This window comes from Chiloscyllium plagiosum, chromosome 12 (assembly GCF_004010195.1).
Source record: "Chiloscyllium plagiosum isolate BGI_BamShark_2017 chromosome 12, ASM401019v2, whole genome shotgun sequence".
Taxonomy (NCBI): domain Eukaryota; kingdom Metazoa; phylum Chordata; class Chondrichthyes; order Orectolobiformes; family Hemiscylliidae; genus Chiloscyllium; species Chiloscyllium plagiosum.
The window spans coordinates 42,251,487-42,264,792 of NC_057721.1; the positions used below are offsets into that span (position 1 = coordinate 42,251,487).

The 13,306-nt window shown below is 43.1% G+C and overlaps 1 protein-coding gene across 6 annotated transcripts in view; it reads right to left on the reverse strand.

The window, feature by feature from the left end:
• The window catches only part of dcaf6 (ddb1 and cul4 associated factor 6), a 229,305-nt gene that overhangs the window by 188,800 nt on the left and 27,199 nt on the right, over nucleotides 1-13,306 (reverse strand). For all 6 annotated transcript variants that reach the window (XM_043700880.1, XM_043700878.1, XM_043700883.1 and 3 more), the window contains exon 2: nucleotides 11,433-11,494. In XM_043700880.1, coding sequence (XP_043556815.1) covers nucleotides 11,433-11,494 — 62 coding nt within the window. The remainder of the gene's footprint in view (nucleotides 1-11,432; nucleotides 11,495-13,306) is intronic.

Sequence of the window (13,306 nt, forward strand, 5' to 3'; positions counted from 1 at the left end):
AAGCCTCTCCCAAGGCTGGTTGTGGAGCAAAAGTAAAGGAATGTTCAGGGCTAATGCTACATTTTAATGTCAGTTGCAAGCACTCACCTCTCTTCTCTTTCTGGTCACCTACACTGCAGTTAGTCCTCCTCTAAACTCATGCCTATGGTGGCCATTACTTCTTTACCTATCCAGCACATTTCAACACCATCCCTACCATTTCTCTTTGAAATACCTTCTCAAACTCTGAATTTTTACTATTACACTTGCTTCATTGTCATTCAAACCATCTTACCATCAAACTCCCCTACATTCCCATGGCATCTTCAGGACAATTGACCAGCAGCCTATTCACTTGAAAAAAATTGAGTGAATGATTACAATAAACATCTGTTGAATGTGACTATGTTTCTCACTATTTTGTTGGATATGGTCTAAGATCAGGACCATGAGGTACAATTCAGGGGTGGGAGATTCAAGGTAAGATGAAGGAGTTAACAGGTCATGGGTAAAAAGGTGCTAGTCTTACCAAACTACAGACAACTGGTGATAGTATAATCTAAAGGTCACCATGCCTCAGGGTTAGGGGAGAGATTGAGAAAGAAAAGACTTCATGGTAATCGCAGCCGGTGCAGGAATTGAACCCATACTGTTGGTGTCACCCTGCATCATAAACCAACCAAGCCAACTGGATAGTCAACATAGTTTCATCAAGGGCACGTCATGTCTCACAAATCTCACTGAGTTTTTTTGAGATGGTGACCAAGCATGTGGATGTGGACTTCAGTAAAGCCTTTGATAATATCCACATGATAGGCTGTTGGAGAAAATGCAGAGGCATGGGATTGAGGGTGATTTAGCAGTTTGGATTAGAAAACTGGCTTTCTGTAAGAAGGCAGCGAGCGGTAAGTTGATGGAAAATATTCAGCCTGGAGTCCGGTTACTAGTGGTGTGCCACAAGGATCTGTTTTGAAACCACTGCTGTTTGTCATTTTTATAAACGCAGGCATAGGTGGATGGATTAGTAAGTTTGCAGATGATACTAAAGTCAGTGGAGTAGTGGACAGTGTGGAAGAATGTTGCAGGGAGACTTGGATAAACTGCAGGATTGGGCTGAGAGGTGGCAAATGGAGTTCAATGCAGATAAATGTGAGGTGATCCACTTTGGGAAGAATAACAGGAAGACAGAATACTGGGTCAATGGAAAGATTCTTGGTAGTGTGGATGTCCAGAGGGATCTTGGCGTCCATGTACATAGATCCCTGAAAGTTGCTACCCAGTTTGATAGCGCTGTTAAGAAGGCATACGGTGTGTTAGGTTTTATTGGTAGAGGGATTGAGTTCCGGAGTCATAATGTCATGCTGCAACTATACAAAACTTAGTGCGGCCACACTTGGAATATTGTGTACAGTTCTGGTCACCCCATTACAGGAAAGATGTGGAAACATTGGAAAAGGTGCAGAGGAGATTTACCAAGATGTTGCCTGGTCTGGAGGGCAGGTCTTAGGAGGAAAGGCTGAGAGACTTGGGTCTGCACTCATTGGAAAGAAGAAGGCGAAGAAGGGATTTGATAGAGACATACAAGATGATCAGAAGATTAGATAGGGTAGACAGTGAAAGTCTTTTCCCTAGAATGATGACGTTAGCTTGTAAAAGTGGGCATAAAACTACAAATTGAGAGGTGATAGATTTAAGTCAGAGGCTGGTTCTTTACTCAGAGTGGTAAGGGCGTGGAATGCCCTGTCTGCCAATGTAAGTTACCTCAGCCACATTCGGGGCATTTAAACAATCCTTGGATAAGCACATGGATGATTTTGGGATAGTATAGGGGGGTGAGCTTAGATTAGTTCACAGGTCGGCATAACATCGAGGGCCAACCTGTTCTGCGTTGTATTGTTCTATGTTCGAACTGAACTAATGAGTAATGTTTAGTGGGTGCATGGTTAGAGGTCAATATACACTCAGGGACAGCATATAGAATGGGTTCATCAATCACAAAATTGATTGGCTGGTCAGGATACACATCAAAACAATGCAGGTATTACACAACCCGAAACATGCAGTCAAACATGTCACAGTGGCCTGCAACAAGTCTTGGATCTTCTGGTTATAGTTGGAAAACGTAAAACAGAGATTTTGAATGGCTAATAACAGAAGAACAAACATGAACTAATCGATCATGAAGTACAAATACACCAATCACAAAGTTGTTCCAAGGATTATCAAGAATATAAAAAAAGCATAAAGCTTTATTTTGAGGTGGATAGGATTAAAAAAAGGGAAATTATGCTAAACGTGTGTGAAAGATTTTCTATACAACAGAGTACAGCATACAGTTCCAGCTACCAAATCATAGAAAAGACTCTCACATGACTGGAAATGGTGCAGAGAATATTTAGAAGGAAAGGATGAACAGGTTAGATATCATTTCATTTGAAGGCAGCTGAACGTGACCTAAAAATGGAATACCTAGGGCTTTAACAGAGCCAACAGAGCCAGAACGTTTCCTCTCGTGGGAGAGAACAGAACTAGAGGCCACCAAAATAACTTGTCATGAAGACGACAAATACAGAATTCAGAAGCAATTTCCTGATCTAAAGAGTAATGAGAAAGTTGAACTCATCATTACTGGAAGTGGTTGAAGTGAATAGTATAGACGCTTCGCTATCAAAAACGAGCTAGTGGACCAATTCAAAGAGCCCCCCACCACCCTGCCATGGAGTAAGTGAATGCCTCATGACATTCCGATTTACCCTTGCTCAGACCTACAATGTCACAGCGCACATTCACCGACACTCGATCCAGCAGCCGAGGACAAGGAGAAATTCTACTGCAGCCTTGACTGATCACTCTTTTGAATCCAGCAATGAACAAACTTATCATCCTCAGCGACTTCAACATCAGATTCGGCAAAAGTACAGACCTTCAGGTGATGTAATCAGGAAAGAATGAGTCAGAAAGCAAAATTCCAACAACACCCTTCTACTGACGAAATGCAGTGAACATAACCTCATCACCAACACACTGGTCTGCCAAAGGGATAAATAAACGACAATGTGACAGCACCTGCACTCCAAACATTGGCACCACCTTGACTATATCATCAGACAGAGGGATCAGTAAAGCGTTAAAATCACCCTCGCCATGACAGAAGATGGGATCATCATAAATATAGCCCAGCTGCAACAGAGACAACAGAAGCGATGACACAAAAAGTTTAACATTGAGGCATTTAAAGACCACGAAAAAAATAGCCTTATACAATCCTCTCCACAAACCTAGCGATCCTTGGCAACACCGAGTCGTGGGATCCCAACAGTCTCTGGTCAGCCCTTAAGACCAACATCATCAATGCCTGCGAAAACTTGGTCGGCCACTCAGCCAAGATTCACAACTGGTTTGATGAGAATGATCATGAGATTCAGGAACTGTTAAGTCGTAAGTGCATGGCATTTCTGAGTGTAAAACAACAACCACACGTGGAAGACAAAATGCAGGCCTATAGGTGACTGAAGGTAGAGGTCTAAAACACATGACATAAAGAACAGTTGGTGCTCGGAGAAAGCACTGGAGGTGCAATGAATGGCCAACAACCATGACAGATATGGTTTCTTCTGTGCTGTCAAGACCACATACTGACCAAACACCCAAGGTCCCATCCCACTAAGGATGGAGTGACTCCTATAAAGAAGCCATCAGAAAATGCTAGGGGTTTGTGTGTATGCGTGCGTGCACTTCATAGACCTCCGCATCCAGGACTTTGTCATTGATCCAAGCGTCCTTGAACACATACCACAGTATATTACACATCAAGAGGTCAGCAATTCCCCAGCCTTGCACAAAGTACAGAAGGCCGTCCACCAGCTTAAGAACAACAAGGCTGCTGGAGCAGATGGTATCCCTGCTTAGGCATGTGAGTGAAATGGAAAAGAGGTCCTGCTGCAGCAACACACCTTTGCCTGCTTTATCTGGAAGGTGGAGAACATTCTGGTAGAGCTCCAAGATGCCGTGGTCATGAGTCTTTTCAAAAAAAAAAGGAAACGAGTCCGACTGTGGTAACTACAGGGAAATCTCTTTGCTATAGGCTGTTGGAAAAGTAATTGTCAAGGTGCTCCTCAACTGTCTCCTCCCTATAGCTGAGGAACTCTTTCTGCAGTTGTAGTATGGCTTTCAGCCACGGAGGGGCACAACAGACATGATTTTCATCACACAATAGCTGCAGGGCAAATGCAGAGAAAAGAACTTACCTGTGTACATGGCTTTCTTCGACCTTACAATGACCTTTGACACCATCAATCAAAAAGTATGATGGAGCACCTATTTCCACTTTGGTTGCATCGTGAAGTTTGTCACCATCCTTTGCCTGCTCCACAACGACATGGAAGTCTTGGTAATGACAAACAGCTTCACTGATAGCCCATTATCCGTTCGGTGTCAAGCATGGCTGCATCGCCACCCCAACTGTGTTCTTGATCTGCGTCGCTTCATTGCCTCACCTTGCTGCCGACAAGCTCCCTGCTGGACTAGAGCTAATTTCCAGAACTTATAAGACATTATTCAACCTCCACCACCTTCAGGCCAAAGCCAAAGTCATCCCAACCTGCAATATGCAGGTGATGCTTGTGCAATCTCAGAGGATATACTCCAGACCATCATCAGCACGTTTATGGAGGCAAATGAGAGCACGGGTTTCACCCTGAACATCTGCAATATAAAGGTCCTCCATCAATCTGACCTGGCATTGTGCAGTAAACTCCTGATCATCAAGGTCCATAGGGAGGCATTAGAGAATAAAATCAGAAAGAACTGTGGATGCTGTAAATCAGAAACAAAAACAGTGTTTCTAGAAAAACTCAGCAGGTCTGGCAGCAACTGTGATGAGAAATCAGTGTTAACGCTTCAGATCCAGTGACCTTTTCTCAGAACTGATGGTAGCCAGGAAAAGGTCAGTTTAAATTCAGAACATAGAGTAGGGGGAGGGGTAAGGACTAAATGATAGGTGGGGATAGAGCCCAAAGAGAGAGAAGAGAAAGAGAGAGAGAGAGAGAAAGAGAAAGAGAAAGAGAAAGAGAAAGAGAGAGAGAGAGAACTGAACAGTTGGAACGACAGGAGTGGATAACAATCTGACTAGGTGGTGAATAGCTGTTAATGGAGACTGCTATGACTTACAATAGGTAGGGTGTAATAGCAGACTGTGAGACAACAAGGCCTAGTATGTGAGGTCGGGGCTAGGACATGGGAGTGTTCAGGCCGTAAAATTATTGAACTCGATATGGAGTCAGGAAAGCTGCAGGGTTCCCAAGTAGAAAATGAGGTGTTCTTCCAGCTTGTGCTGAGTTTCGCTGGAACACTGCAGCAAGCCGGAGAGAGAGATGTTGGCCAAAGAACAGGGTGGTGTGTGTTGAAGTAGAAGGTAACTGGAAACTTGGTCTTTTTTACGGGCAGAATGTAGATGTTCTGCAAAGCAATCACCCTGTCTATACTTGTATCCCCAATGTAGAGGAGACCATATTGTGAGCAGGGAATGCTGTAGACTAGATTGTGTGAAGTGCAGGTAAAGTTCTGCTATACCTGGAAGGCATGCTTGGAAACAGAGGTGGTAAATGGACAGATGTTACATCTGGCGATTCCAGAGGAAAGTGCTGTGGGGCTATGGGGATGGTATTGAAAGTAAAGGAAGAATGGACCAGGGTGTCCCTGAGGAGACGGTCCCCATAGAAGGTGGATAACGGATGGGAGGGGAATGTGTGTCTGGTCGTCGCATCTCACTGGAGGTGGCAGAAATGGCAGCTGATGATCTTTTGGATGTTAATGCTGGTGGGATGGTAGGTAAGGACAAGGGGAACCTCCCTCATTGTTGGAGGGAGGGAGGAGAGGAAGTGAAGGCAGAAATGCGGGAGATGGGTCAGACCCAGTCGAGGGCCCTGTCAACGGCCCTGTCAACAATGGTGTTGTGGAGTCCTCAGTTGAGGAAGGAAAAGTATATTTCGGAGGCTCCCTTGTCAATGTTGGCCTTATCGGAATATTTACGACGGAGATAAGGAACTGGGAAAATGGAATGGCATCTTTACAGGAAACAGGGCACAAAGATGTAAAGTCCAAGTAGCTGTGGGAGTTGGTGGGTTTATACTGGATATTAGTGGCCAGTCTATCTCAGGAAATCAAAACACAGATGTCGAGGAAGGGAAGGGAGGAGTCAGAGATACACCAGGTGAAAGTGAGGGCAGAATAGAAATTTGAAGCGAAATCCATGAACTTTTTCAAGTTTTCAATTCCAGACAAGTTGATATAATCAATATATTGGAGAAAGAGTTGTGGGTGGAGGGCCAGAATAGGACCAGAACAAGGAGGAGAAATGACCTCCTTTGACCTCTGAAGAGACAGGCATAAATGGGCCCCATGCGGGTACCCGTGGCCCACTCTCTGAACTGAAGAAAATGAGAGGAGTTAAAAGAGAAGTTGTTCAGGGTGAGGACAAGCTCGGCCAAGTGGTGGAGATGTGGTAGTGGGTGGGGACAGTTTGGGCCTTTGCTCCAGGAAGAAGCAGAGAGCCCTGACAACATATTGATGTAAAGAAATTGCACATCCATGGTGAAGAGGCAGTGGCTGGAGCCTGCAAACTGAAAATTCCAAAACTGGAGTAAAGCGTCAGAGGAATCATGAACTTAAGTGGGCAGGGCTTGGACCAGGGAGAAATGACCAAGTCAAGATGTGAAGAGATGAGCTCTGTGGGAGAGGCATTGGAGAATCTTGACCACTTCCAATACCTCAGAAGCGTTGTCCAAAGCAGCGTTTAACAAAGAGATCCAGCATCACTTCCAGTGTGCTAGAGCAACCTTCAGCCACTTGAGGAAATGGGTGTTTGAGAACAACATCATCAGATCTGACAGCATGATCATAGTTTACAGAGCTATGGTGGTTCCAATCTTCCTTTATGGCCGAGACATGGACTTTCTTACTGTAGACATCTCAAGGCTCTGGAGCAGTACTATCAACACTATCTACACAAGATGCTGTGAATATGCTAGGAAGAAAGATGAGCCAACACCAGCATTCTTGACCAGGCCAACAGCCCCATCAGCAAGGCACTGACCATCCTTCATCTGCTACAATGGACTGGACACGTTGTACACATGACCAAAACAAGACTCTCCAAGCAGGTGGTCAACTACCAGCTTCGAAACAGCAGGCCCAGGTAGACAGAGGAAGCACTTTAGTGATACTCTCAAGGCCTCGTTGGTGAAGTACAGCATTTCCACAGACACCTGGAAATTACTGGACCAAGACTGTCCAAAGTGGAGGAGCAGCATCCAGGAAGCTGCCGAACACCTCGCGACTTGATTTGGAAGCCAGGCAAAAGGAGTGCGCTGCCACACTAATGCCCCACCCCACAACCACCACCTGCCCCAAGCATAACAGAATGCGTGGTAGCTGCATTGGTCTGTGTAGCCACCTATGGACTCACCCTGACAGTGGAAGAGAGTCATCCTCATCTGCAAGGACAGGTGCACTCAAGGAGAGTTTACACAAATAGATGAGGGAGAAAAGAATGAGAACTACAAAGTTAGATTTAGACGATAGAAGATGGGAAGAGATTCAACTGGAATGGGAGTATAGCATTGTCTGGATGGCTCAAATTGCCGGTTTCTGTGCTGTATTCCACGGAATATGCAACACACCAGCAGAAAATAACTTTTAAATTATGTAGAAATGTTTGGCTGCTGGAATTATAGAAAATGATAATCCAACTATACAGTATTGATACTATATCTTGAATACTATGTTCTGTTCTGGTCATCAAAACTCAAGGAAGATTGGGTAAATGCCGGGAAGTGTTTTACCATCCTAATCCCTGGTATCAGTAACTGGATATTTGAGGACAGATTAAAACCTCTAACTTTTCAGCCCTAAATAGTAGTATTTGAGAAGTTAAGAGAAAGAGCTGCAGATGCTGGAGAGTCAGAGTCGAAATGCCTGGCGCTGGAAAAGCATACAAAGTCAGGCAGCATTCAAAGAGCAGGAGAGTTGATGTTTCGGGCATGAGCCCTTCATCAGGAATTTGAAGGGGGAAGGGGCTGAGAGATAAATAGAAGGGTGGGGGTGGGGCTGGGGGATGTAGGTAGGTGGATGCAGATCAGGGATAATTGTGATAGGTTGGTGGGGAGGGTGGAGCAGATAGGTGGGAAAGATGAATAGGTAGGACAGATCAGATCAGGTTAAGGCTGTGCTGAGTTGGAGGGGTGGATCTGGGATGAGGTGGAGGAAGGAGAGATTTGGAAACTAGTGAAGTCAATGTCGATGCCATGTGGTTGTAGGGTCCCAAGGCAGAAGATAAAGTGCTCTTCCTCCAGTTGGCAGGTGGCTTTGATTTGGCGGTGGAGGTGGCCTCGGGGGAATGGGAGAGGGAGTTGAAGTGGTTGGCCACAGGGTGGTGGAGTTGTTTGGTGCATTATTGAACATAAAGTAGGAAACAACAGAGAAAAAGGGGTGGCACAGTAGGTCAGTGGTTAGCACTGCTGCCTCACAGCACCAGGGACTCAGGTTCGATTCCAGTCTCTGGCGACTGTCTGTCTGTGTGGAGTTTGCACATTCTCCCTGTGTCTGTGTGGGCTTTCTCCGGGTGCTCCGCTTTCCTCCCACAATCCAAAGATGTGCAGGTTAGGTAAATTGGCCATGCTAAATTGCCCATAGGAATGTATAGGTTAGGTGTATTAGTCAGGGGCAAGTATAGGAGAGGGATATGGGTCTGGGTGGGTTACTCTTCAGAGGGTCAGTGTGGACTTGTTGGGCCAAAGCGCCTGTTTCCACACTGTACGGGTTCTAATTCATAAATCTGAAATATTACTTTACATTTGATTTTTTTCAACTGAGCAAATGAATAAAGGCTCATAACGAAAACAATTGCTTTTCGCCCAAAGGACAATTAACATAACATATAAATAAGGAACCAGCGTTTTTCATTCAGCCCTTTGTGTCTACTTTGCCATTCAATCTCTTATCCAAAGTTCATGGCTGATTAGATTTTAACCTCGGCTCTATATTCCAACAAACCCCTAGTAATCTTTCATCACTTGGAATCAAGAACTTACCTAACTCTGCCTTAAAAATCTTTAAAGATTCCACATCCACTACCTTTTGAGGAAAGGAATTTCAAAGACTCTTAACCCTTAGACAAAAATGTTTCCTCATCTCGGTCTTAAATGGGTAATACCTTATTTTAACCTATGATTCCTTACTTCCATATTCTCCTGCAAGAGGAGACATCCTTTCTGCATTCACCTGGTCAAGTCCTCGCAGGAACTTATACATTACCACTAAGTCACCTCCAACTCTTCTAAACTCTGGAGGATATAGTCCTTGCTTATCTAGCCTTCCCTCATAGGCAACCTGTTCATTCTAAGCATTTGTCGAGTAAACCTGCTTGGAACTAATTCTTATTATTAACATTCTTCCATAAATATGGTAACCAGTAATATACATTGTACTCCAAATGCGGTCTCACCAATACCCTATATGACTGCAGCATAACCTTCCTATTCTTGCATTCAGTACCCCTTGTGTTAAACCATAACATTGTTAGCTTTCCAAATTACAAATTGTACCTGCAAACTAAGCTTCTGTGATTCACAGACATCCTTACATCCTGTTTCCTGTGAGGATTCCACTCCTTTCTCCTGTTTCTCCATTGCATCTGTTCTTATGATACCATCTTCCACAGGGGTGCTGAGACAAGTCCTGATTTTACCACCATGGTTGAAATGCCCCTCAGCCAAGTCTGGCCGATTTCCCACACTTCCAACTCTCACCTCTTCTCTTCTGTCCCAACTATAGGGTATTCCTGGTCCTCACTTTCCACCTCATCTGCATCGACAACCAAAGGATCATTAGCCGCTATTTCCACCATCTCCAGTGGGATGCCACCACCAAGATACATATTCCCCTCCCCTCCCATGTCAGCCTTCTGCAGGGATTGTTCCCTCTGGGATTTCCTGGTCCATACCTTCTCCACTCCAACACCTTCTCCACTCCCACAGCACCTTCCCATGCAATCACAGAAGATACAACGCCTGCCCCTTTACCTCCTCCCTATTCACCATCCAAGGTCCAAGACATATCCTCCACGTGAAGCAGTGATTTACATGTACTTCATTCAATCTAGCCTACTATATTCACTATTCACAATGTGGTTCCCTATAAACTGGGGAGATGAAAGGCAGACTAGGTGACGCTTTGTTGAGCGCCTAGGATCTGCCTGTGAAAATGACTCAACTTCCAGTTGCCTGTGATTTCAACACAACATGCTCCCATGTCAACATTTCTGTCGCAAGCCTGCTGCTCCCTACATTTCCCACAGCTAATGCACTTATCCTATACATCCTTGAACACTATAGGCAATAGCCCAGTGGAAACCTACACAGACACGGGGATAACGTGCAAACTCTATACAAATAGTTGCCAGAGAGTGGAGATGAACCTGGGTCCCTGCCGCTGTGACAGCAGTGCTAACCTCTGTTGCAAATATTTTTAACTTGATTAAAATGAAAACCATTCCATTTTTCATAAGTTAATAATTTGATATACCATATATAATCATGTAAAAGTCAAATTTTTAGACTATTTAAGATTAAGTTTACGAGGTTGACTGTTACATGGACACTACTTTTAAGAGGTTGAAATTCATGCTACAGTCCAAAATACCATATCATTAGCAGATGCCCAACTGATCTCTAAACGAATAAAGAAGAAACAACAACAATTACAGTAATTGCAAGAGTGCTACAGGGAAATGGAGCACAGCTAATCTGCACTCAGAGGTTGACCTGATGCATCTTAAATTTTTGCGCCAAACTCTTCCATTTCCCTCAGTTTTCTCTTGTCTACTTTTTTTTTCAAACTAACGTTTTAAGCTTTCATTTCTGATAAGAAAAGATATCAGACACTTAACTCTCATACTGTCTCACCGATCATTGCAGTCATGAGAAATTGTCAACAGCTGCACGGTAATTATAGAGAAGCAAATGCGCACAGTGCATTATAAAGTAAATGATGGCGTGATAAACCTTGTATCATACTAATTATATTAATTATAGTGCTTGTTCGATAACGAACCTAAGAAATCCGAGGCCTAATGTTGGTGTGAATTGTACATCAAAACGTATGACAAGACGGAATAAAAAAATTCACTTCCTCATCGTAACAGTTATGTACAGGGTAATACCTTGACTCACAAATGTTGATTCTTTATCTGTGAAGAACTAGGGTCAACTTTTACATGAGATATGGGGAAATTTCCAGAGGTTTTGGCCAAAAATTGGGGGGGGGGGGGGGTCGACTTTTACTCGAGTATACATAGTAGTAAGCAGCTTTATATTCAGTTATAGTTTTTAAAAAAATCGATACTTTTTTGTCCATTAAAATAATTTTACATAAAAAGAATGTAATTGTATACTCACACAACCATCATGTACACTCAATTTAGCTTCAAGTTTTAATCTTTGGATGAATTCTCTTCTTCCTTTATAAAGGGCAAAAATCAAAGCAAACAAGTTATCCATGATGTACAATGGGCAAAATATGAAATTTTGAGAAAAATCAAGAAAACAACATTAGGATAAATCTACTCGTTCTGCCAACAGTAGTGGAATTGAACATGAAAACAGCAAATATTGTTTCAATAATCTTCTGATTATCTTACCATTAAAATTACAAATGGAAGGCTGATAACAACACAACCTTTCAGCATGAATTGCATTTGACAAATGTTAAGGTTTTTGAAAACTAATTCCTTTGATTATCATACTTCAAAACAGATGTGATGCAATCATCTTCTATAGGACTGAGTTGGAATTTCAGACTGGCAGCTAAATCACTTGCGATGGAGAAAGAAAATTAAGACAAACTGACACTTTAATCAGCATCCTACACAAAACGTGCAAAACATTCAGAGTCAGAGTTGTACAGCACAGAAACAGACTCTTCAGTCCAACTTGTCCATGCTGACCAGATATCCTAAATAGATTGCCAACATTTGACTCATATCCCTCTAAACCCTTCCTATTCATACACCCATCCTGATGTCTTTTAAATGTTGTAATTGTACCAGCTTCCACCACTTCTTCTGGTAGCTCATTCCATATACACACACCACCTTTTGTGTGAAAAATATGCCCCTTAGCTCCCTTTTATTAAATCTTTCCCCTCTCACCTTAAACCTATGCCTTCTAGTTTGGACTCATTTATCCTGGGGGGAAAATACCTTGACTATTCACCCTATCCATGCCCTTCATAATTTTATAAACTTCTGTAAGGTCACTTCTCAGCCTCAGACACTCCAGGGAAGATAGCCCCAGCCTATTCAAACTCTCCCTATAGCTCAAATCCTCCAACCCTGGCAACATCCTGTAAATCTTTTCTGAAACCTTTCAAGTTTCACAATATCCTTCCTTTTGAAGGGAGACCAGAGCAGTATTCCAAAAGTGACCTAGCCAACATCCAGTACAGCCACAACATGACCTCCCATCTTCTATACTCAATGCATTGACCAATAAAGGTAAGCATACCAAACACCACCTTCACTATCCTGTCTAACTGTGACTCTACTTTCAATGCCCACAAGTCTTTTCCTGTTCTCTATACATACACATTTCCAAAACTAGTCAATATAATTCAGAATCACAGTGATAAATACAGGGTGAGTATCTTTGGAACTTTCTTCCTCAAAAGGTGGTGAAAACAATGCAAAGATTTTTGCTTTAAGACAGAGATGGGTAAAACGTTGAGCAAATGAATGAAAGATTATTGGGGGTAGGTGGGTATGTCGTATCAATGTTACAATCAAATCAGCCACGATCTTACTAAATGACAGAGGAGCCTCAAAGAGCATATGGCATAAGCCTGCTCCTGACTCATGTACGCTCATAAGGAATGTGTAAATAATGCAGCTGCACTACCAGCATCTGTACATTGGGATTTTATTGATTGCCAAAGAGAGTAGCACAAAACAAATTATTTTGAATAATGAAGAGAGATCTGGACATAGGTTTGCTCGCCGAGTTGAAAGATTAGTTTTCAGACGTTTCGTCACCATACTAGGTAACATCATCAGTGAGCATCTGGATGAAGCGCTGGTGACATGGCCTACTTTCTATTTATGTGTTTAGGTTTCCTTGGTGTAGTGATGTCATTTCCGTGATGACATTATTTCCTGAGGTGATGTCATTTCCTGTTCTTTTTCTCAGGGAGTGGTAAATGGGCTCTAACTCAATGTGTTTGTTGATAGAGTTCTGGTTAGAATGCCATGCTTCTAGGAATTCTCATGTATGCCTCT